At 42.7% G+C, this 25,450-nt stretch overlaps 1 protein-coding gene across 5 annotated transcripts in view; it reads left to right on the plus strand.

Annotated features, from left to right (window-relative positions):
- Positions 1-25,450, plus strand: part of LOC133492147 (mitogen-activated protein kinase kinase kinase kinase 4-like) — a 66,008-nt gene that overhangs the window by 26,090 nt on the left and 14,468 nt on the right. For 3 of the 5 annotated variants that reach the window (XM_061804150.1, XM_061804158.1, XM_061804169.1), the window contains exons 10-15: positions 2,000-2,175; positions 2,251-2,323; positions 4,115-4,325; positions 14,308-14,469; positions 23,669-23,755; positions 24,874-25,026. In XM_061804150.1, the coding sequence (XP_061660134.1) occupies positions 2,000-2,175; positions 2,251-2,323; positions 4,115-4,325; positions 14,308-14,469; positions 23,669-23,755; positions 24,874-25,026 (862 nt within the window). Of the gene's footprint in view, positions 1-1,999; positions 2,176-2,250; positions 2,324-4,114; positions 4,326-14,307; positions 14,470-14,564; positions 14,913-23,668; positions 23,756-23,971; positions 24,419-24,873; positions 25,027-25,450 lie in introns of those variants that run through there. The other 2 variants (XM_061804187.1, XM_061804179.1) reach the window with 2 other exon arrangements.

Here is a 25,450-nt window from a genome sequence, read left to right on the forward strand (position 1 = left end):
AGGAAGCTGAAATTCTGTTTCTCAGCGACAGCCCAGAAACCTGTCTGATCTAGAGAAGATCTGTGTGGAGGAGTGGGCCAAAATCCCTCCTGCAGTGTGTGCAAATCTAATTAACATCTACGGGAAATGTTTGACCTCTGTAATTGCAAACAAAGGCCACTGTACCAAACATAAACATTTGGTTTTCTCAGGTGTTCAAATACTTATTTGCAGCTGTATCACACAAATAAATCGTTAAAAAAAAATCATACACCATTATTTCTGGGTTGTTCTTTTTAATTTATCTCTCACAGTGGACCTGCACCTACGATGAAAACTTCAGACCCCTCCATGATTTCTAAGTGGGAGAACTTGCAATATAGCAGGGTGTTCAAATACTTATTCTCCTCTAGGGTTTTCTGTTAAGAGCAATATTCAGGGCGGCACCGACTGCCGGAGACAAATTCCTTGTCATTACATTACATATATACGTTTAATCAATCACAGTGATCCACGCCATGAAGTGAAGTAGCCCAAGAGTATCTCACTACCACCACTATGTTTGACTGATGTTCTTTTTCTGAAACACTGTGATACTATGATTTATGCCAGATGCAACAAGACACAACTTCCAAAAAGTACGTTTCATCTCATCCGTCCATGTAATATTTCACCAAAAGTCTTGAGAATCATACAGATGTTTTTCATTTATTTTTTCTTTGCAAAAGTAAGACAAGCCCTTCTTTCTTTTGGTCAGCAGTGGTTTTCGTCCTGGGTGCCATTATTGCCCAATCTCTTTTTTTGTTTTTTTTTTTCATGAACACTGAATAACTGAGGCAAAAGATGCGCGCAGTTCTTTGTCATGAGTTTCTTTGTGGCCTCTGAATGACTTATTGCGGTCCTCTTGGGGTAATTTTTGTAGGCTGCCCACTCCAAGGAAGGTTCACCACTGTTCTGTTTTTTCTGTGTGAGGATAATAGCCCTGCCAAAAGGGGAGTTTGAGAAAGGGGGTGGGTTGGGGGGGGGGGGGGGACAATACTTTTTCCACTCAATTGTACTTTGATTCAGGCATCAACTGTCTGCTATTACATGGTTGTTGCAATAAAACAAAATAAATATTGAAGCCGCAATTTATTAAGAATTACAATTCTAGAGAAATAATTATGTTGTGCAATTGAACTGTATGCAGAATTATGTTTGTCCTATGGCATTATACACTGAAATAACTATCCCATGATAATGTTCTTGACAAAATTTTAAAGATATGGAAATTCAGACAAAGTTGGACAAATTATTCAGGAAGTGAATTTCTATAGGTTGGCAGGTTGTCATCCTTGGGTGCACTTTACAGATGGTTGAAGGTTCCACGTTCATCTGTTTAAACAATTATACCCAAGTATAAACAAAAGTGGAATTGTCCAGTCCTCATACCGCTCAGGAAGGAGACTGGTTCTATGTGTCAGCGATGAACGTGCCAAAGTCTGAACTGTGCATCAGTTCCAGAACAAAACCAAAAGACCTTGTGAAGGTGCTGGCTGAACCCGTTAAGTGTGTGTTATTATCCACTATGAAATGAGTACTGTGGCGACATGGGCTGAAAGCCCACTCCGCCAGGAAGAAGCCATTACTCCAAAACAAACATCAAAATGCCAGATCACAGTTTGCAAATACACACAGGGACGATGACCCAAATGTTTGGAGATGTCCTGTGGTCAGTCTTTCGTGACTTTTCAATCCTGTCTGAATACGCTATAATTTTTTGTAACAGTCAAACTTTAACTTCAACTTAAATATATTTGTCATGTTTTTCTTTTTCTCACACTTGTTTGTAAATCAACATTTAAAGTGATGATTCTATTTGAAGATACAGTAATCAATTTTATGATATACCTAACAAATAGGATTATGTTTCAATCAGTTTCACTCCCTATGCAGAATTTGTCATGGCAAGCCAATTTGTAACTGACTTAATCCTGATTGTGCTCTCTTGGGCACTCTTGTTTATATATGGAATATCCAGGTCCAAAAAGTTTTTCAGTTTCATCGAAAGTTGCCTGGTAAAGAACTACACGCAGCGACCGCCAACGGAACAGCTGCTCAAACATCCCTTCATTCGTGACCAACCTAATGAGAGGCAGGTCCGAATTCAGCTGAAAGACCACATTGATCGCACTAAGAAGAAGAGAGGCGAGAAAGGTGAATTTATCCCTCCAATGCTGAAGAACATAAGATTGTGATGTTTGCATCAGTTGGAATGTCCTCTCTGCGCAGATGAGACAGAATATGAGTATAGTGGCAGTGAGGAAGAGGAAGAGGATCCAGCGGAACAGGAGGGAGAACCAAGGTTTGGTTGGAGTTCCTAGTTGGTATTCTTGCCATATCTATCCATGCAAATCAGTTACTTTTGGAGAAATTCGACATTTTGACCTAAAATAGACTATTTACGTGAATCGCACAGATCTCCAGTCGCTGACTTCATCAGCTGTTTTGTAGTCCTTGAACTTTGGCAGATGGATCCATTCCACCCATCCAAAACAGATGTCATTAATGAATATTACTTTGCAATTGACTCGTATAAGAGTGCATTGGCTTGAGGTTCACCCAGTGCCCTTGGTAGCAGCCTTAAGTAAATCACAGCCATGGACGAGACCAAAAAAAATCTTCCCCCTCTGCTGCTGTTAAGAAGTTTTTTCTTTTACTCTGTTACGATGATGTAGATGTTGCTTGTTACTCTTCTACATCAATTATTGCTTATTTACAAATTACTTTGTGGGTGAGACTTTTATTTCCACATTGGGTACTGTTTGCGTCAATCTATTCAATCAAACGACAAGAAAGGCAAACGATGTCATCCAATGGGGTTCTTGGATGTAAGTATTCACAACAGATAAGGCTGCCCTGCGGATCATTGTCCTTACATGTTGGCCACGTTGGGAAGGTGGTTACCAAGAAGGCAATGGCGTGCTACTCGTATTTTAGTGTTTGCCAAGATGTGGATAATTCAGCTCACTTATAACTTGGGAAAACACCCTGCAGTAAATTGTAATCGGCTTTTGGGAGTTTTGACTATGGATACTCATACGCACACACAGGAACATCAACATTTGCACATTCACATTTTATTTTGTATTTTTTTTTTTTATTCTTCATCTTCATGTTGAGGTAAAAAAAAAATCTGACATTACTATTTACACAGTACTGGAGTCATAATTTCAGTATGTCCTTTTTACTTTTACTCAAATTTTTTGGAGGACTATTTCCTTTTACTTGAGTTGCTTTATTAAGTAACAATACTGGAACTTGAGTACAATCCTTGGCTACACTACCCTGCTCTGGAGGAGACATCCTGTTTTGGTACTGTCATGTTTAAGCAACATTTTTGTTCTTCATATCAACCACTGTCGTGTTTGTTGCAGTGGTCTTTTGTATTTTTGCGTCGTGGCCTTGGTTGAGGTCCCAGCGAAATCACCAAGCACATGTAATGATACGCATCTTGTATTAATTAGGAAATGTAGCTAAAATTATCTAATTAGGTCACGGATGTAAAAGGTAAATGTATTATGTGACAGAGTGATCTTAAAGACTGTCATACAGAAGGAACTCACCTTAAATTCAGAACTGGCCAATAAAAACAAAAAAAATATTGATTGTATTTTCGTTGAGGGGCACATTTTGGATTAGCCTTTGAAGTTGATGATAAAGAAAATAGTGAAGTGAAACAGTCAATGATTTTATTCAATTCTTTTCCAGAATGATAGTGCTTAGGATAGTATTTATGTGGTACAACTTGAAGTAGGCATAAGGTGCAGGTGGTGATGGGCCTCGCTGAAGTTGGAGGCCAAAACAAAGAAATTAGGCAAATTTAATTTTAATCTTAAATTTGTAAATCAACAGGTACTTGTGCGGGGTAGATAAATGTTTTTCTATGTGAAGAAAAGGTTTATTTTTCCTTATTGTACTCCAGAGTCTTCCAGATTGTTTCAATAATGAGGGCTAGGGGGATCTAAACGTTTTTTTTTTCTTGTCACCTTTTTCATGCCTTTGGTGGTTCCAGATCTGTTTTGTGCTGCCCTCACTACTTATTCCTCACATGTACTAATACAGTTTAACATGTCTGATTGCTCTCCCGGATTAGCTCCATTGTTAATGTACCGGGTGAGTCAACGCTACGTCGAGACTTCATCCGCCTACAGCAGGAGAACAAGGAGAGGTCGGAAGCACTCCGCCGCCAGCAACTCCTACAGGAGCAGCAGCTTCGTGAACAGGAAGAATACAAGCGGCAACTACTGGCGGAGAGGCAGAAGCGTATAGAGCAACAGAAGGAGCAACGGCGGCGCCTAGAGGAGGTTGGATTTATTACTAGAACCTCAAGGATACAATACAACTCCAATCGAATTGCGATTTGTAATTCATTTGCTTCAAATATTACGACATAATGTTTAATGAACTGAATTGTTTAGTTCCATGAACCGAACCCCGTGATGCGGGCTGTTTGCTCCCAGTACAACTATTGTCAGACTGTCTGCATCGTCGGTTGTCAGATTCATATTTGGTGAGGGTTGAATGCGACCAAGGCTAGCCTTTGTCACCGATTTTGTTCAGAAATTGTATGGACAGAATTTCTATTTGCAGCCAAGATACAAAAGGCGTGTGGTTTGGTGGTTTCTGTCTCGCATGTCTGCTTTTTGTAGAAACAGTGGTTTGCATCTTAGTCTGGCTGGGATGAGATTTAGCACCTCCAAATCTGAGACCACCGTCCCCAGAAAGGATGAGGATGAGTTCCTGCCCCGAGTGGAGGAGTTTAAATATCTTGGGGTCTTGTTCACAAGTGAGGGAAGACTGGAACACGAGATCAACAGGTCTTTGCAGTGTCTGCAGGGAGGGGGTTTTGTTCAAAGTGGTGTAGAAGGAATCAAACTGCCAATTTACCAGTTGACCTAAGTTCCCCGCCTCACGTATGGTTACAAGCTGTGGGTTGTAACCGAAAGAACAAGATCATGGCTACAAGCAGTTGAATTGAATTACCTTTACAGGGCATCTTGGTTCACCGAGAGCTGCTCAGAGTAGAGCCGTTGCTCCTCCGCATTGAGAGGAGGTAGATGAGGTGGCTTGGCATCTGTTTAGTATGCCTCCTCTATACCTCCCTGGTGAGCTGTTCTTGGCATGTCCCACTGGGAGGAGACTCCAGTGATGAACTAGGACACCCTGGAAAGACCGCAATATGTCTCCTGACCATCGTGGGAATCCCTTGGAATCTCCCCAGAAGAGCTGGAAGTAATGCCTGGGCAGTCTGGGCTTCTTCCGAAAGCTACTGACACCAATTCCCCCCCCTATATATATATATATATATATATATATATATATATATATATATATACACACACACACACACAACCTGACCTCTGATAAGTAGAAGAAAATGGATAGCTAGATGATCAGTTCCATTATGTCTGTTACCATGCATCATTAAACCTTTAACTACATAGGCACTGGTAATGTAACAGGGTTCGCACGCGTCCCTAAAAGTCCCTAAAAACCCCTAAATTTTTGAAGGTGCATTTAGGGGCTCCTAAAAGTCCTTAAAATTCACGAAAACCGGTCAAGCCCCTAAAAAGGCCTTAAATTATAAAAATCAAAGGGAGGACCTCTACCGCCAAAATTCTCCCGAAAAAAAAAATCTTTTATTTAAAAAAAAAAAAAATAGCGATCCGTCTGGCGTCTAAAACAGCTGGAAATTGTCAACGGAAGTCACCGTGTTGACAACTAGTCGCCATCTTGTCGATATTCCATTGTTTGTTTCCGTGAGTCGGCATTTCACTTCGTCTTCGTTACGTCTTTCATCGATCCAACTTGTATCATGGGGAAGTGCATTTTTCAAGATGCTTGGGTTGAAAGTAAGGAGTTTGGAAGCTGGGTTCGTCGAGATGCAAAAGATCGGCACATGTTTTACTGCCATCTGTGCAAGCAGAGCTACCAGCTAGGAAAGATGGGCGTCAAAGCGCTGGAGTCGCACCGGGGGAAAAAAAGGAGACTCGCTGATTTGACGAAGACTCTCTCATCTTTTGTTGGTATGAATCTGTTTCTAAAATATAAAGATAGTGAAGCATCAACTTCAGGCAGTGGTACTAGCAGTGCATGCGCACCTACAGTTGTCCAGCCATCGACTTCAACCAGCCAGAAGTCAGGCTCTATGAACGTAGTTCAATACACGAAGGCGGACTCGTTAAAGGCAGAGATCGTGTGGACTTAAAAAGTGGTCTGCACCCATTACAGTTACAAATCTTGTGAAAATAATTCAAAAGTGTTTGCAGTCATGTTCCCAGACAGTAACATTGCTAAAAACTACCACTGTGGGGAGAGGAAGACTTTGTACCTGGCTACATTTGGCATCGCTGCCCACTTTTCATCTCTACTGCCTCAAAGCCAAAAAAGCCAGAATAGAGACTGACATATCTACGCTTATTGAGAAGGCTGATAGGCTGTGTGAGCAGGCAGAAGAAAAGAGGAAGCTGAGGTTTATCACCAAGGCCAATCCACTCAGGCAGAGCAAAGGACAAGAGAGCCTCTTTGGCACCTCTGCAGCAGCAAATACAGGAGGCACTGGGTAGGCTCAAGGAGCTAGAGTAGGGGTGCTGAGACAGACATCAGTAGAAGACATTTGTGTATATAGTTGCAATTGTAGTTAGAATCAGTTTTTCTGTATACTGTGATGTGAAGACGTTGACAATGGTCATATCAATGAGAACTACCACAAGGGGCGACAGGTGATCACTGTCACAGGTACTGAGGTACTGGAACCTTTGATGAACCAAGAACAGCCGATGGCACCATTGGGTTAATTTTTTTTTTTTTTTTTTTTCCTTACTCTTGATTTCCCACGATGGCCCTAAATTTTTCGTGTTGGCCCTAAATTTTTTCCGTGTCAGCCCCTAAGAATGGCCCTAAAAAGCCCTTAAACTTTTTGGGTCCGACTAAGTATGAACCCTGTGTAACATCTTAAACGTCTTCTCACACATATAGAATAGTGTTGGTTTTGTCATACTAGTGTTCTACTTTGAACTCAGTTACGTCTAATTTGTATCTCCATCGTCCATATTTGCCGATACTTGGCTCCTATTGGTTGCCTCTGTGTTGAAGATTCACTTTTGACAGGAGACGTATTTATGTTGACAATACTGAGCAGAGCGGTAGCGGAGCTCCTCGTTATTAATGTAGAAAACCTTGGCAAATTTGAATGACTTGATTTCAGGACTCATTAAACCCCTGCATCTCAGGAATCTGTGGATCATTTTAATTAATTCATTTACAATTACTAAGGCACCATAGAGCCAATATAACATCCGAAACACTAGAAAAATTTGTTGAAATATTGGACCTTTAAGCCTAATGGATGGAAAAACGTAACTGAAGTAGAGCATCGTGAAAAATTTACAATTGGTGACGCTTGATTGATTGAGCGAGAGCAATGCACAATCAACACACTGCAACTAAAAATTTTTTGACCACGTATGGGATGCTGAGGCTCCACCTACAATGTCAAGTGTCAAAGAAAGTTGTTTTGTGATCACTGTATCCAACATAGTAACGGAACTCTTCACATGCATTAAAATACGGGCTTTGTCTTTAATAATTGTCACCACAGTTGAAGCCTAGGTCTTTACCAATGTCCGTCGGTGTCTCTCCTTTCTCCAATCTTCTTATGATCTTGAGCTTCATTTTCATAGTAATGGATTTTCTTTTGGCTGCAGAAGTATTGGTAAAAGACAGCTTTCTTCTTTGGGGCCATAATGTCTAAAAAGGATGGCCAAAAATGCGAACATACTCCAGGCCCACAAACACGGACAAGCACTATGCACATTAGCTAGACAAAATGGCGGACAGGGGACGGGTGTTGTGAAGTCAAAACGTTGTAAGTTGAGACGGTTTTAACCTGAGGACTCCCTGTATAGAGCTCGTGCACATGACGTCACCATTTTCATGGTGCCATATTGCCGGGCAAAAAGAGCTGCTCGATTGTGTGGGGGACATTGATCCGGAGCAGAATATTCACAATGCCCGAGATTTTGTTGTGCTGTAGGTTGTTACGACAGACAAGACAGATATTCAAAGAAGTAATTCTATTGAATACCAGCTGAAAAGACCAGAAAATATCGATGGATTTCGGCCACTAAACATGATGGATGGTGCCCAACCAAAATACGTATATGTCTGTGTAACGATTGCTTCATTTCAGGTAGGAATTATTCTTCTCAATCTCAAATTCCCAAGAAGTACTTATAATGCCAAGTTGTCTCATTTGAGAACAATGTGTTAAAAAAAAAAATGCCTCTATGCCAAGTGTGTCTCATTTTTCTACGTACCTTAGTTTATGATCACCTTCTAAATGTTTAACGGTATCGGAGAAAGTCTTGCATAAGCACAAACAACAGTCAGGACCCGTCCCCCTACCTGAAGGCGGAGGGAGGCTACCCTCTCATCCACCGGGGTAAACCCCAACGTCCAGGCCCCGAGCCGGGGGGCAATGAGTATACCCACACCTGCTCGGCGTATCTCACCATGGGCAACTCCAGAGTGGAACAGAGTACAACCCCTCTCAAGATGGGTGGTACCAGAGCCCAAATGGTGCATAGAGGTGAGTCCGACTATATCTAATCGGAACTTCTCGACCTCACTCACCAACTCCGGCTCTTTCCCTGCCAAAGAGGTTACATTCCATGTCCCTAGAGCTAGTTTCTGTAGCCGGGGTTTCAGATCACCAAGGTCCCCGCCACCGCCCAGCTCACATTGCACCCTTCATCTTTTATGGCCCCTCTCACAGGTGGTAAGCCCATGGGAGGGGGGACCAATGTTACCCTTTTGTGCTGTTTCCGGCCGAACCCCATGGGTGCAGGCCCGGCCACCAGGCGCTCGCCTTCGAGCCCCTAGCTCCAGAGGGGGCCCCCGGTGATCCGCGTCCGGGCAAGGAAAACCAAGATCCAATTTTTGTATTAATCATAGGGGTTTTGTAGTCGTACTTTGTCTGGTCCTATACCTATGAGCTTTTTGCCATGGGTGACCCTACCAGGGGCATGAAGCCCTAGACAACTTAGCTCCAAGGATTATTGGGACACACAAACCCCTCCACCACGTTAAGGTCTTAGGCTTAAAGTGTTCCATTGATGTGAGTGATGTGTGAAGAGATTTATGGAGCCTAATGCAAATATGAATCTGCAATTGATGTAATATTTTTTGATATTGTTGGTTTTAATACATGCATATGAAAAGCCCCATTTTCTGTACTGCTTCTCCTCACAAGGGTCGCAGGAGTGCTGGAGTTTATCCCACCTATCTTCGGGCAGAAGGCGGGGTACACAATGAACTGGTTGCCAGCTAATCAAAGGGCACATATAAACACCTATGGGCAATTTGGAGTTCCCAATTAACCTACCATGCACGTTTTTGGTTTGGGGGAGGAAACCGGAGTGCCTGGAGAAAACCCATGCAGGCAATGGGAGAACATGCTAACTCCACACTTGAGGCTGGGATTTGAACCCCAGTTCTCAGAACTTTGAGGCAGATGCTCTCACCTGTCTCAATTGCGCTGCCTTTTAAAGGTCAAGTGTCTTCTTCTTTTCCTTTCGACTTGTCCCATTAGGGGTCGCCACAGCGTGTCATCTTTTGCCATCTTAGCCTATCTTCTGCATCTTCCTCTCTAACCCCAACTGCCCTCATGTCTTCCCTCACCACATCCATAAACCTCCTTTTTGGTCTTCCTCTCGCTCTTTTGCCTGGCAGCTCCATCCTCAGCACCCTTCCAATATGCTCACTCTCTCGCCTCTGAACATGTCCAAACCATCGACGTCTGCTCTCTCGAATCTTGTCTCCAAAGCATCCACCTTTGGCTGTCTCTCTAATGAGCTCATTTCTAATCCCATCCAACCTGCTCACTCCGAGCGAGCGCCTCAACATCTTAATTTCTGCTACCTCCAGTTCTTCTTCCTGTTGTTTCTTCAGTGCCACCGTCTCTAATCCATACATCATGGCCGGCCTCACCACTGTTTTTTAAACTTTGCCCTTCATCCTAGCAGAGACTCTTCTCTCACATAACACACCAGACACCTTTCGCCAGCTGTTCCAACCTGCTTGGACCCGTTTCTTCACTTCTTTACCACACCATTGTTCTGGATTGTTGACCCTAAATATTTGAAGTCCTCCACCCTCGCTATCTCTTCTCCCTGGAGCTTCACTCTTCCCCCTCCACCTTTCTCATTCACGCACATATATTCTGTTTTACTTCGGCTAATCTTCATTCCTCTCCTTTCCAGTGCAAGTCTCCATCTTTCTAATTGTTCCTCTGCATGCTCCCTGCTTTCACTGCATATCACAATATCTGCGAACATCATGGTCCAAGGGGATTCCAGGCTAACCTCATCTGTCAGCCTATCCATTACCACTGCAAACAGGAAGGGGCTCAGAGCTGATCCCTGATGCAGTCCCACCTCCACCTTAAATTCTTCTGTCACACCTAAGGCACACCTCACCATTGTTCTGCTGCCATCATACATGTCCTATACTATTTTAACATACTTCTCTGCCACACCAGACTTACTCATGCAGGACCACAGTTCGTCTCTTGGTACTCTGTCATAGGCTTTCTCTAGATCCTTAAAGACACAATGTAGCTTCTTCCGACCTTCTCTGTACTTTTCCACTAGCATCCTCAAAGCAAATAATGCCTCTGTGGTACTCTTTCTAGGCATGAAACCATACTGTTGCTCGGAGATACCTCTGATGATACTAGCCTCCACTACTCTTTCCCATTACTTCATTGTGTTGCTCATCAACTTTATTCCTCTATAATTCCCACAGCTCTGAACATCCCCTTTGTTCTTAAAAATGAGAACTAGAACACTTTTCCTCCATTCTTCAGGCATATTTCGCCCGCTAATATTCTATTGAATAAGTTTGTCAAAAACTCCACAGCCATCTCTCCAAATTGCTTCCATACCTCTATCGGTATGTCATCAGGACCAACTGCCTTTCCATTTTTCATCCTTTGTAGTGCCTTTCTGACTTCCCCCTTAGTAATCATTTCCACTTCCTGGTCCTTCACTCTTGCCTCTTCAACTCTTCCTTCTCTCTCATTTTCTTCATTCATCAACTTCTCAAAGTATTCTTTCCATCTATTTAGTACACTACCGGCACCAGTCAACACATTTCCATCTCTATCCTTAATCACCCTTACCTGCTGCACATCCTTCCCATCTCTATCCCTCTGTCTGGCCAACCTGTAGAGATCCTTTTCTTATTCTTTCGTGTACATGTCTTCATACGCCTCTTGTTTAGCCTTTGCCACCTCTACTTTTGCCCTACGTCACATCTCGATGTACTCCTTTCGCCTCTACTCGGTCCTCTCAGTGTCCCACTTCTTCTTCCCTAATCTCTTTCCTTGTATGACTCCCTGTATTTTGGGGTTACACCACCAAGTCTCCTTCTCCCCTTTCCTACCAAAAGACACACCAAGTACTCTCCTGCCTGTCTCTCTGATTACCTTGGCTGTCGTAGTCCAGTCTTCTGGGAGCTTCTGCTGTCCATCGAGAGCCTGTCTCACCTCTTTCCGAAACGCCGCACAACATTCTTCCTTTCTCAGCTTCAACAACCGAAGCAACGCTTTTAAAGGTCAAGTGTCATCCCTATAAACATTCTAAAATAGATACTGAAATGAAAAATACATATAACATTGTTCACTTCAATGTCTATACGAAAAAATAAATATGAGCGGAGAGCGTGTCGTCCATACGCAAAGTTGCGGAAGTGTCATTCGACATCCAAGTGGTCGCCATATTGGCATCATCTCCTGTCCGTGACATCACCCCGACATTCGCCATTGAAAACACGCTGTGGCCCCTACTGTGGGAGACGTACACGCCCCTTCTAACATGGAAGCTCTTTTCGAAGAAGAAAACATCTCACAACTGAGTGAAGTTACCGGGGCAATATTACCCTATTGTTTCGAGTCATATTAAGATTATATGCGATCACGGCCAAACCGCTTCCCCGTGCGATGCACTTCTGCGGCGGAGATGAGCCGTCGCGGCCTGGCGCTGCAACGAGCCACCCCAGCGACAAGGCCCGTGGCTGCGACGAGCCATCCCGGCCGTCAAGGTGGCTTATCATGGCGCTGAGTCGGGCCGCTTTACGGCGTTGTTCATAGCCGCTGCTGTCCGAAATGAACAACACCGCCGAGCTTGGCGCTTCGGTGTGGCTCATTTTCGGTGCCGAGATGGCTTATCACGGAGCCGATCAAGGCTGCTTCACGGCGTTGTCGTTGCACGCTGCTGAGTGCACCATTGTCGGGAGCGTTGTTCATAGCCGCTGCCATCTGCGAGCCGACACGGAAGTCGTCCGGCGTGCACATCGTCACATTTAGCATGCCTGTCAACGTACGCCGATCTTTTGTTACGTTATGAGTGACCCATTACGTGGTCTGCTCAAAACTATTATTATTTTTTTAGTAGTTGTATACACTCCTACCTGTCATTTGGAACTCATGAACCTCTCGTCCTTCGTACCCGTGCAATCCATTTTTCACGATGAACCAGGCTCTTGGACACTTATGAAGGGTAAATCCATCCTCCCAAGTGTTCGAGCAATATCCAGCAATGCAACAAGCCTTCATTTTGGCTAACATGAAGAAACAGCGAGCTCGCTTCGCGCAGGTAAAACTAATAGAAATAAACGAGTCCGCTGGAGGGCGCTACTGCCCCATACGTGACTTCCTGCTTCTTTTTGGAAAAAAAAATCCCTCGAGAGGATTTTCATTGCGGTAGTTACAAAAAGCCATATACGGCAAAATCATGTTTTGTGGTGGAAAAAAAACAGATGGGTTCATACTGGATGCTGTTTTTCATTAATAATATACTAAAAATCCTCCATTTCATGACACTTGACCTTTAAGAAGCAGTTGTTTTCTCATGTAACATTTGGATTTATATGAGTCTTTTGTCTGGGAAACCAGCCCCAACACTACCCCACGGACATATTTCAGTTTCTTTCAGTAAAGTTGTTTTGATCATTGAAATTATGTTGACTGTGTTACTACGAGGTAAATGAAGTTAAAGGGGAAATCCACTGGTTTGCATTAACAATGTATCCAATGGGTCATGTAATATGTACTCTATGTTGACAATGTGATGTTAAATCCCCTCTCATTTAATACTGTTTTGAGATTTTTATCAACAATTACGAATTTTCAGGGGCGCTGCCATTTTCGCGAGTCACATGACCTACATGCGCGGATGTGACGTGTTACGTGCCGCAACAGAGGCTCGATTACATGGGACACCATTTATACCCAGTGCTGATTTCTTGGATGTTTTCTCATCTGATGAAGAAATAGCAGTATTGGTTGATCAGGAAGACTGACAAATACTGCCATACACAGCCGTGAGCGGCACAGCCATGAGCGTCTTGGCCGCTTGGTTGATCGGGAAGACTGAGGAATACTTCCATACACGGCCATGAGCGGCACCACTGACAGCTTTGTATGGAAGTATACCTCCGTCTTCCCGATCAACCGAGCGGCTGAGCTGTGAGCTTGCTCCCCGAGCCCTGGAGCTCACTCGCATGGCCCGGGGAGTTGGCTCACGACTCTCCCAAGCCCTGGAGCTGTGCTGCTCACGGCTGTGTATGGAAGTATTCCTCCGTTTTCCCAATACTGCTATTTCTTTATCAGATGAGGATAAATCCGAGAAATCAGCACTGGGCATAAATTGTGTCCCATGTAATCGAGCCTTTGTTGCGGCACGTAACACGTCAAATCCGCCCATGTAGGTCATGTGACTCGCGAAAATGGCAGCGCTCCAGAAAATTTGTAATTGTCGATAAAAATCTTCTCAAAATACTATTAAATGAGAGAGGATTTAACAGCACATTGTCAAAATAGAGTACATATGACATGACCTGTTGGATACATTGTTAATACAAACCAGTGGATTTCCCCTTTAACTATCTTTCCTCAATAACTGTATATTTTTTTTCTTCTTCTTGTCCTTTCCTAGAGTTACCCTCTTAAACTACAATTCCGAGATAAAGCCTTGCTTTAAGCTAAATTCTTCCACCAACCTGAACATTGCTGAACAAATTTATTAGACCACAGATGATTTGGTCCAGAGACCAAAACTAATTCCCCCCTGTATTTTTTTTTTTTTTTTTTGCTTTCTGTTCAATTCAGAATAATACAACCTTAGCATTTCAAATATGAGGCACAACTATTTTCTGTGATTCAGTTACATTTATACGAGGGCTGATGAATATCTGACTGCTTTCATATTTGCCTCAACACTGTAGCAACAGCGACGTGAACGCGAGATGAGACGGCAACAGGAGCGTGACCAGCGTCGGCGGGAACAAGAGGAGAAAAGACGCCTTGAGGAGATGGACCGCAGGCGCAAAGAGGAGGAGGAGCGGCGACGAGCTGAAGATGAGAAGAGAAGGAATGATCGTGAACAGGTCTCTTTTCTCATGACGTTAAAAATTCCTAATGGCTTTAACCACGCGTAGTTTTGTGCCTTTTATCCTTACGTTTACTTTTAACTGCTGTTTAGGTCAATAAAAAGTGCTTTTCGTCACGATTGCATCAACATCCTGCCCCAAACATGGACACGTCTTGCGGCTCATCGCAGGGGGCCGGTGTGGCTTATGACAGAACCGAGCAGTGCTGCTTTAGTCACAGTCGAGCCAGGGCGCTTTATGCGCGCACCCGACTGAGTAATGCATTCTTGGCTGGGTTCTTCAGAGCCGTTGCAAAGCCCGACACGCAGCCTTTGCAGAAGCTGTGACCACCGAACGCGGTACCTCAGCCGGTGTGGCTGACTTTCGGCGCCCGTGGTGGCATATAAGGAGGAGGTGGAGCCTAGCTATATTGCTTTTAGGGGTGTGTTCAAAGTCGCCGCAGTACTCGAAGACTATCAAGACATTGTTGGCTGGGAGATGCGCACATCGACACATTTCATACACAGATCTTTTATTACGTTATGAGAGAGACCGATTACGTGGTCCCCTCCAAACTATTATTTTTTTGTAGCTGTATGCACACATCAACACATTTCATACGCGGATCTTTTGCTACGTTATGAGAGAGACCGATTACGTGGTCCTCCCCAAACTATTTTTATTTTTTGGAGCTGTATACACACCTACCTGTTATTTGGAACCCATGAAGCTCTCGTCCTCTGCACCTGTGCAATCCATTTTTCACAACGAACAGGGTGTCTTTCAAACTTATGAAGGGTAATTCCATTATCCCGAGTGTCCGAGTGCAATGTCCAGCAATACAATGAGCCGGCATTCTGGCTAACACGAAGGAACAACGAGCTACCTTCCCAGAGGTAAAACTAATGGAAACAAACGAGTCCACTAGGGGGCGCCTCTGTCCTGTACATCACTTCCTGCTTCTCAAAAACAAATCCCTCAAGAGGATTTTCAAGTTACAAAAAGCTGTATAGGTCAAAATCATGCTTTGTGGTGAAAAAACACATGGGACCATATTGGCTGTGGGTTTTTCATTAATATACTAAAAAACATACGTTTGACGACACTTGCACTTTAAGTAAACACATTTGTTTTGTTTCGTTTGTCATGCCGTGGCCCTTGAAGACTCGCAACCAACACTAAAGTTGTTGTGAGTTGGCATCTCTTAACAATGCAGTAATCCCACTTTATAAAAATAATTACATTTTAAAGATTTTCCAATGTCAATTTTACTTTATGAACAATTTTGATTGCATTACAGTTCCTATCAGTGTAGAATATTGGTTTGATACACACTTCATGATCACTGTTTCTAAAATTTTGTTTTAAACCAAATTGTTTGAAGACCAAAGCACTGGTTCACATAGGAATTAACAGCAGGATAAATTGTAATTCCAGTTGTTCCAGACACCCAAAAATATTAACAAAAGATCAATTTTATTGAGACGCATAGCTGATGTGACAGAAATTATGGAATATAAAAATCTTGAATAAACTGGATAAACATTAAACATTGCTAAACATCTACAGTGGTGTTCAAAATAATAGCAGTCCAATCTGACTGACCAGATTTGGCCACATTTTTATTGTTGTTTATTGTTATATGTCAACAAGTTACCAGTAGGTGCAGTATACTCAGAAAACCAACAATACCAAGCGTTAATGATATATACACTCTTAAGACTGTGCAATTGGGCAATTTCTTGAAAAGGCTGCATTAAAAAAATAAAATAGTCTGCTGTTGACTTTACAAACTCAAAACTATTTTGAACAAACCTTTTTGTTTCTAAAATTTTCCAATCCTTTGAATCACTAAACTAATATTAAGTTGTATGACTACATTTTTTTGTTTATGTAACTGCTTCACATCGGTGTGGTGTGGAGTCAACCAACTTGTTCCACTCCAAACATTTCTTAATGACATTCCACAATTCATGTACATTTCTTGATTCTGCTTTCGAAACAACTTTTTTTTTTTTTTTTTTTTTTTTTTTGCTCCACAAATTCTCGATTGGATTAAGGCCTGGGGATTTGACTGGCCACTCCATGACATCAACTTTGTTGGTCTAAGACCAAGACTTTCCATGTTTACCAGACACTTTCAAAAACTGATGGTTCCCCTCTAGCTTCACATTCAGCTCATTCTTATGTGAAAATATATCCACAGCTAACGCAAAATCACAAAGCCAGTTCACAATATTCAGTTCTGGAAATTCATCAGATTTCTCCATAAACCCCAAAAATGAGCATATGAGCTCCCACAGTTGTTGAAACACTTTCTTCTATGCAGGAGCTGCCCATTCTTGCATTGACAATTTGCAAGCATAATTTGCATGCTTGGTAGCAAAGTGATGGCTGATATTGTACTATTTAAAAACTGAAACAGCTTTTCGGCATATTAGACACATGTTGTTAATTGGACTTCAGGGAAAATATATTTCACTGTCCACTTTTCTTTGATGCGCTCATTTTTACAGAAAGGCTCAAACGGCAAGGGGAACAGAGAGTGAAATAAAGAGGACACTACTTTCCAACAAAGGTCCACCCGTTCAGGAACGGCTCGTATTGCAGGGAGAAGATGATATGAATGATTGAATGATTTTGATTATTTTTTTAAGTGGATAAGTTCGGTGGCCCGCATTGAAAAGCCTATTGGGACGTATATGGCCGTAGTTTGCCCATGTCTGCCCTATCACTAGCCAGCTTCCATCACTCAGACAGGAGCGTGAGTGATGGGATCATTTGTGATCGACCCATCACTACACTCACATCACATCTCAATGTATCCACACCATCTTGCGTTCACTTTCAAGCACAATCAATGCTGTCATAGCGGCGATTTAATGAGAAGTGAGTGCAGTCATCTTTGAGTTTGTATGTTTGTGATGACGTACATACATGATTGGCTTCAATGTCAATGACATTCTCGTGACTGTGTATGGTTTAATCAATAAAACCATTATTTTTGACAGATTTTAGCCATTAGTCGTTTGGTGGATTAGGAAATGCACCGTTGAACATTGCTGTGATAGGTATTTTGCTCATAGGCGTGGCTCTTTTTGCTGAAACTGCGCCTGTCAGCTTTTGGATATTTTCGTATACCGTATTTTCCACACGATAAGGCGCACCGGATTGTAAGGCGGACCTTCAGTGAATGGCCTATTTTAAACTTTTTTTCCACATATAAGGCGCACCACATTATAAGGTGTATTATATATATACAGTAGAGGCTGGGGTTACGTTATTCATCCATTAGATGGAGCTGCGCTAAAGGGAATGTCAGTCAAACTTTTTATAGATTACAAGCCAGCGTTCTGAAAACTCTGTTCACTCCCAAAATGAATAAACAGTTTTATTATTTTCCCCGAGGTACGGTCAGTGATGTAGCATTGTAGTAGTAGCAGTAGTAGTATAGGAGTCATTTTGGGGTCTTTACACAAACATATGAATGGAAATGAAATGGCACGCTTGCGCAGTCATATATCTCAGCATCCACTGCGCGCTACTTCTTCTACAGGGGAAAATGGAGTCGGTGGCTGCTTACCATAGTTGCGGGACCTGCTGCGGCTCAATATTGATCCATATATAAGGCGGCTTTTGGGAAAAGGTGCGCCTTATAGTGCGGAAAATACCCTATATGTTTATAGACTATGTGTATCTGTATATTGATGTTGAAAAAGTATTTGCCCCCCCCTCCTGATTTTCTTTTTTTTTTTCGATCACAAGTAAAGTTTTCAAATAATCAAAAATGTAATGTCTCAGACAACCAAAGGAAGTACAAAATGCACTTTTCAAATGACAATTACATTTTTAAAGGCACCAAAAATCCAAAGCTTTCTGACCCTTTGTGAAAAATTAATTGCCCCCTGAACCTAATAACAGATTGGGCCACCCTTGGCAGCAATAACTGAAATCAAGCGTTTGCGATAGTTGATAATTGATGATGAGTATATCACATTGCTCTGCAGGACTTTTGTCTCACTCTTCTTTGCAGAATTGTTTCAACTCCGTCATTATTGGAGGATTTTCGACCAAGAACAGCATTTCAGGTCACACCACAGCATCGCAATTGGATTTAAATCTGGACTCTGATTTGTACACTCCAAAACCTTATTTTTATTATTTATTTTTAGAGCCATTCAGAGGTGGATTTGGTGTGTTTCGGATTGTTATCCTGCTGCATGATCCAAGAGTGCTTGAGTTTGTGGTTACGAACTGATAGCTGAACGTTCTCCTTGAGGATGTTCAAGTACCCATCAGGATTCAGTGTTGCATCAATCACAGCAGGTTTTCGTGGTCCTAAGGTAGCAAACCAGCCCCAGATCATCACACTGCCACCACCATGCTTCACTGTTGGCATAATGTTTTTATGAAATATTATGTCATTTTGACGCCAGGTGTTAAGGGCTGCACACATTTCATAAGCATTTTTTTTGACTCGTCAGTCCACAGAATGTTTCTCCAAACGTCTTGCGCACTATCAAGGCACTTTTTGGCATATGTGATTTATTTATTTTTTTTACATTTTTATTCTTTGCTGACAGCTGGGGTTTTTGCCTGGAGACTCTCCCATCGATGCCATTTTTGGCCGGTATCTTTCTTATGGTAGAAAATGCAGCCCTATGGGGGCACAAGCCAGTGCAATCTGTACGCAGGTCCCATGCCTAGATAAATGCAGAGAGTTGCATCAGGAAGGGCATCTGTCTTTAAACTTTCCCAAACAAATATGAGTGTTCATCAAAAGAATCCCAAACCGAATTAGTCGTGGCCCATCTTAACGATGTCCGTCCCTGGCACCGTTAACTTGCAGGGCATCGGTGGAAATTCAGCTATTGTGGGTCAAAAACAAAGAAGAGGAGCAAAGCGCCAGTAGCAGCAGCAGAAGAAGAAGATGAATCCACACAGCCTGCAGTTGAGTGTAGGGATTTTGAATGTTTGGACTCCGACAGAAAATGTCCAGGAATTGGTTGATATGATGATTAGGAGAAAGGTTGATATGTTGTGCATTCAAGCGAGCAGTTGGAAAGGTAGTAAGGCTCGAGGTTTAGGGGCAGGGTTTAAATTATTTTACCAAGGAGTAGATGGGAAGAGAAATTGAGTGGGGTTATTTTAAAGGAACAGCTGATGAAAAATGTCTTGGAGGTGAGAAAAGTATCCGATCAAGTGATGAGGCTGAAATTTGAAATTGATGGTGTTATCTCTGTGATTTGCGGCTATGCCCACAGGTAGGATGTAACCTAGAGTTGAAAGAGACATTCTGGAGGGAACTAGAAGTAGTAGTTCTGAGCATCCCAGACACAGAGAGAGCTGTGATTGGTACAGATTGTAATGGACATGTTGGTGGAAAAAAAAAATGGGCGATGAAGAATTGATGGATAAGTACGGCATCAAGGAAAAGAGCTTTGAGGGATTAGATGGTGGTGGACTTTGCATAAAGGATGGAAATGGCAGTAGTGAAAGTTTTTTTCCAGAAGAGGCAAGAACATAGGGTGATCTACAAGATAGGTGGTAGAAGCATGCAGGTGGATTACATTTTGTGCAGACGATGATTAATCTGAAGGAGGTAACTGACTGTAAAGTAGTGGTCGGGGAGAGTGTAGCTTGACAGCAAAGGGTGGTGGTATGAAGGATGACTCTGGTGATGGGGAGGAAGAATGAAAAGACACAGGTCGAGCAGAGAACCACATGGTGGAAGATGAGAAAGGAACAATGTTGTGCGGACTTTCAGAAAGCGATGAGACAGGCTCTTGATGAACGGTGAGCTCCCAGAAGACTGGACTGCGACAGCCAAAGTGATCACAGAGATAGACAAGAGAGCAGTTGGTGTGTCTTCTGATAGGACAGGGGAGAAGGAGACTTGGTGGTGGAACCCCAAAATACAGAAAGTTGTACAAGGAAAGAGGTTAGTGAAGAAGAATTGGGACACAGAGGAATGAGGAGATGCGAAAGGAATACATTGAGATGCGATGTAGGGCAAAGGCTACACAAGAGGCTTATGACATGTACACCAGGTTAGACACGAAAGAAGAAGAAAAGGATCTTTACAGGTTGGCCAGACAGAGGGATAGAAATCAGAATGATATGCAGCAGGTAAGGCTGTTTGATGAAAATGTGTTGACTGGTTCCAGTAGTGTACTAAGTACGTAGATGGAAAGAATACTTTGAGAACTTGATGAATGAAGAAAATGAGATAGAAGGAAGAGTAGAAGAGGCAAGTATGATGGACCAGGAAGTGCCAATGATTAGTAAAGAGGGAGGTTAGGCACTAAAGAGGATGAAAAATTGTTGTTCAAAACAGTTGTTCCCGTACCTGTGAAGTTATGGAGGCAATGTGGAGAGGTGGATGTGGAGTTTTTGACCAATTTATTCAACAGAATACTGGGTAAGATGCCTGAAGAATGGAGGGAAAGTATGCTAGTTCACATTTTTAAGAACAAAGGCAATTTGCAGAGCTGTGGGAACTAGAGGAATAAAGTTGATGAACCTCATAATGAAGTTATGTTAAAGAGTCGTGGTGGATAGACTGAGAACAGCAGTATCTGCGAACAACAGTATGGTTTCATGCCTAGAAAGAGCACCACAGATGCATTATTTACCTTGAGGATGCTAGTGGAAAAGTACAGAGAAGGTAAGAAGGAGCTACATTGTCTCTTTGTTGATCTAGAGAAAGGCTATGACAGAGTACCAAGATGGAAACTTTGGTACTGCATGCGTCTGGTGTGGCGGAGAAATATGTTAGAAACAGTACAGGACATTTATGAGGACAGCAAAACAGTGGTGAGGTGTGCCGTAGATGTGGCAGAAGAATTTAAGGTGGAGGTGGGACTGCATATGGGATAAGCTCTGAGCCCCTTCCCGATTGCTGTGGTAATGGATAGGCTGAGAGATGTTTGACTGGAATCCCCTTGGACCATGATGTTCACAAATGACATTGTGATCTGCATTCAAAGCAGGGATCAGGTGGAGGAACAATTAGAAAGATGGAGACAAGCACTGGGAAGGAGAGGAATGAAGATTAGCCAAAGTGAAACAATATATGAAAGAAAGGAGTGAAGAGTGAAGCTACAGGAAAAGGAGATATGAGGATGGACTTGAAATACTTGTGCTCAACAATCCCGAGCAATGGTGAGTGTGGTAAGAAAGTAAAGAAACTGATCCAAGCACGTTAGAGCATCTTTTGGAATGTGTCGGTTGTGTTATGTGACAGTCTCCGCTAGGATGAAAGGCTAAGTTTTTAAAACAGTGGTGAGTCTAGCCATAATGTACGAATTAGAGACGGTGGCACTGAAGAGACAACCGGAAGCAGAGCTGGAGGTGGCAGAAATGAAGATGTTGCGGTTCTAGGAGTGAGCAGGTTGGATTGGTTTAGAAATTAGCCCATTTGAAGGACAGCCAAAGTTTTTGAGACAAGGTTCGAGAGAGCAGACTTTAATTTGGACGTGTCCAGAGGCGAGAAAATGAGTATATTGGTAGAAGGGTGCAGAGGATGGAACTGACAAGCAAAAGAGCAAGAGGAAGACCAAAGAGAAGTTGAATAGATGTATGTTGTGAGGGAAGACATGAGGGCAATGGATGTTAGAGAGGTAAATGCAGGAGAAAGATGCACATAGAAAAAGATGACGCGCCGTGGTGACCCCTAATGGGACAAGTCAAAAGAAAATGATGATGATGATCTTTCTTATGGTAGCGTCAGGAAAACTGACCTTAACTGATGTCTGAATATCTTCAGATGTTGTTCAAGGTTCTTTTGTGACCTCCTGGATGAGTTGTTGTCAGACTGTTGGAGTAAGTTTAATTGGTAATCCACTAAGGGGAAGGTTTGCCACTGTTCCCATTTTTCTCAGTTTATGGACAATGGCTCTGAGAATGGTTTGCTGGAGCCCCAAAGCCTTGGAAATGACTTTTTAACCTTTTCCTGACTGATTGCTCTTTCAATCACCCCCCCCCCCCATTATTTCTTGAATTAATTTGGATCATGCCATGATGCATTGGCTCTTGAGATCTTGTAACCTACTTAACGTTCTCTGACAGATTATATTTAAGTAATTTCTTGAATCAAGTATGGTGGTCACCAGGTTTGGGTGGAGCTTGTGAATTTGAACTCACCTTTCCCAAATTTACGTCATGTTAACGTTGCGATTTAACGAGGAGGGGGCAATAACTCTTTCACAGAGGGTCAGAAAGATTTTAATCTTATTTATTTTTTTAATAAAATGAATTGACATTTAAAAACGGCCTTACGTTGTCTCTATCAAAATTAGTGATTTTGAAACCTTTGTGTGATAAATTTTCAAAAAAAGAAATCTTTCAAATACTTTTTTATGACTGTGTGTGTGTGTGTGTGTGTGTGTGTGTATATATATATATATATATATATATATATATATATATATATGTTTACCACATCATTCTTTATGTGGTTTAATGGTGCTACAAAAGTGTAACTTCTGCCATCTTTGATCGTATCCAGAGTTTTACTCTTTCACTGATTGTCATCATCTTCCTTTTCCACATCGTCATCGGGCTGTTTTTCTGCAATGTGCTTTCCAAAGAGCTTACGCAGCGCCCATTTTAAAAAAATCCTTTCATTTTGCATCTTCCTCTTCCGCTTGGGTGCTTCGGGGGAAGATTTAACATCAGCACAGCGCTTTGGTGGCATTGTGAACACGAGAGGTTATTGCACACATAGTCAACAGCGTAGAAAATGGCGGATTGAAGAACAAGGGAGAGGAGGGAGGGAGAGACAGTTGCTGGGTGGGGCTTCGATGATACATAGCCAATAAGTTCCAAAAAGCCGATCTGGCTCTTTTTAAAATTTTGCTTCATTGGTCCGTGTCGTGCTGGGAATGTCTATCGCCTTGTATCAATGCGACATCCCGTAATATAGTACGTACTGTATGCCGATCTGACTTTTTGTGGGGGGCGATGCACTGAAGCCGCAATAGGTGAACTGTGAAGTAGAGAGGGATTGCTTTGTGTGTGTATCTCTATACGTGTGTGTGTGTGTGTGTGTGTGTCATTTTAATAGTAGAAATAGTGCGTTTATGAGGACACAATGATGCATAACGGTATTCTGACTAGTTAAAATGTGATTTTGGGGGGAAAAAAGCGTAGAGACTTAAACTAAACCTGGCCATTGATATAGAGTTGAACTCTAAATATAGCTCTGCTTTGATAGGAATACATCCGGCGGCAGCTAGAGGAGGAGCAGAGACATTTGGAGATGCTACAAGAGCAGCTGTTGCGTGAACAGGCCATGTTACTGGTAAGTCACACAACCAAGGAACCTAAAACATACATTTGTAAGTCTGTCACCTCACATCATCCGAACTGACTCCAGATGTGTATCATTCTCTTAATGTTTGAGAGGAACGAAGAGAGGTCGTGGGACAATCTGTCAGCAAGAAATTTTGACAAAATTTTAGAATTACTTTTTGGTAGAATATGATTGAGCAGCATTAAATCCCTAAATGTGCGCTAGGAGTTCAAGTGGCGTGAGTTGAAGGAGCAGCGCAAGGCTGAGCAGCTACACAAGCGGCTGCAGCAAGAACAGTTTGTCTCACTCCAGCGTGCATCCCAGCAACAGCTTGGTGATGAGGTCAAACCCCCGTCAGACCCTACCAATCCTCTGATGACCACCCCACCCCCCGACAGAATCCTTACCCAGCCCCCACAAGCTGTGGTACTCAACAGTACGGTTGCAGTACTGATAGGCGCCTTTGAGAACTCTGGAGTGCCACAGGACGGCGCTAAAGCTCAGGCAACACTGTCAGAGAAAAACATCTCTGATGAGAATGTCAGCCACATTTTCACCTCCAGTAGTTCCAAACCTCTTCAGCCCGAACCCTCCATCCACTTTACACTTCTTCCGGGAGAACATGCTGAGCTTGATAGACTGGTTAATCATCCTCCTCAACTTATCAGAGAGGTGAACCTCCTCATTGACTCTGATTGCCCTGCCGCCTGCTTTTTCCATCTTCTTGCTCTTTTTGCTCTGCCCCTGTGAAAATAGAGAGGTTGCAAGCAACACGAGTTACCGTGATTTCTCCTTCGGAGACCAAAAGTGGCTAATTCATGATGAGGAGTTATGGCTGGGCTACATTTGTAATTGGGCAGCTGCATGTAAATGGACAAAGCTCAAACTAACATGCAACATTCAAGCACCGAAGCACGTCATTATTAACAACTGTCTTTCCTTCCTTTTAGGTATGCAAAGTTTTTGATGCAAAAACACATGTTATCTTATGTGTCTGTCCAGCTTCAAGCATGACTTATCACACTTACCATCCGCCTTAATAGGCAAGGAAGGAAGCATTCTGTTTAATGATGGACCTCTCATCTTGATTGTTCGCACCACTGTTTGATCTTTATCTGTCACCCCAGGCTGACGAGCGATACCGTAAGAATATTCAGGGTTCTCCTCAGACAGCGGCTCCTCCTAAACAACCTCCTCTTCCCCCCCGCTCTGGTGAACCCTTCTCCAACAGTAGCAGCTCCTCCGACGCCTCTGCAATGCACCGACCTATGGAACCTCAGGTAACTGCTCTACTCCACTTCTTCTTCTCACAGTATTGCATAAACAAATTGATTGTCGCTGCTGTTAGAAGAAATTATTTTATCCATTTCATTCATTTAACATGAAAATCAAAATTGCACTTCATTTGTTAGTTACCTAAAGGAGTATAAAAATAAAGGTCTCTACTGGTCTGTCTTGGTGAAAAAGGAGATGAGGCAAAAGACAAGCTTTGTCTTTTGCCTCATCTCCTTTTCAATTTAGTGGTTGATCTACGTTCCTATGCTCACCTATGGTCACAAGCTGTGGGTCATAACCGAAAGAACAAGATCAAGGATACAAGCAGCTGAAATTAGTTTCCTTTGTAAGGTGCCTAGGCCTCTCCCCTAAAGAGAGGGTGAGAAGTATGGTCATCATGGAGGCACTCAGAGTCCAACTGCTGCTCTA

Source organism: Syngnathoides biaculeatus, chromosome 2 (assembly GCF_019802595.1).
Source record: "Syngnathoides biaculeatus isolate LvHL_M chromosome 2, ASM1980259v1, whole genome shotgun sequence".
Classification (NCBI taxonomy): domain Eukaryota; kingdom Metazoa; phylum Chordata; class Actinopteri; order Syngnathiformes; family Syngnathidae; genus Syngnathoides; species Syngnathoides biaculeatus.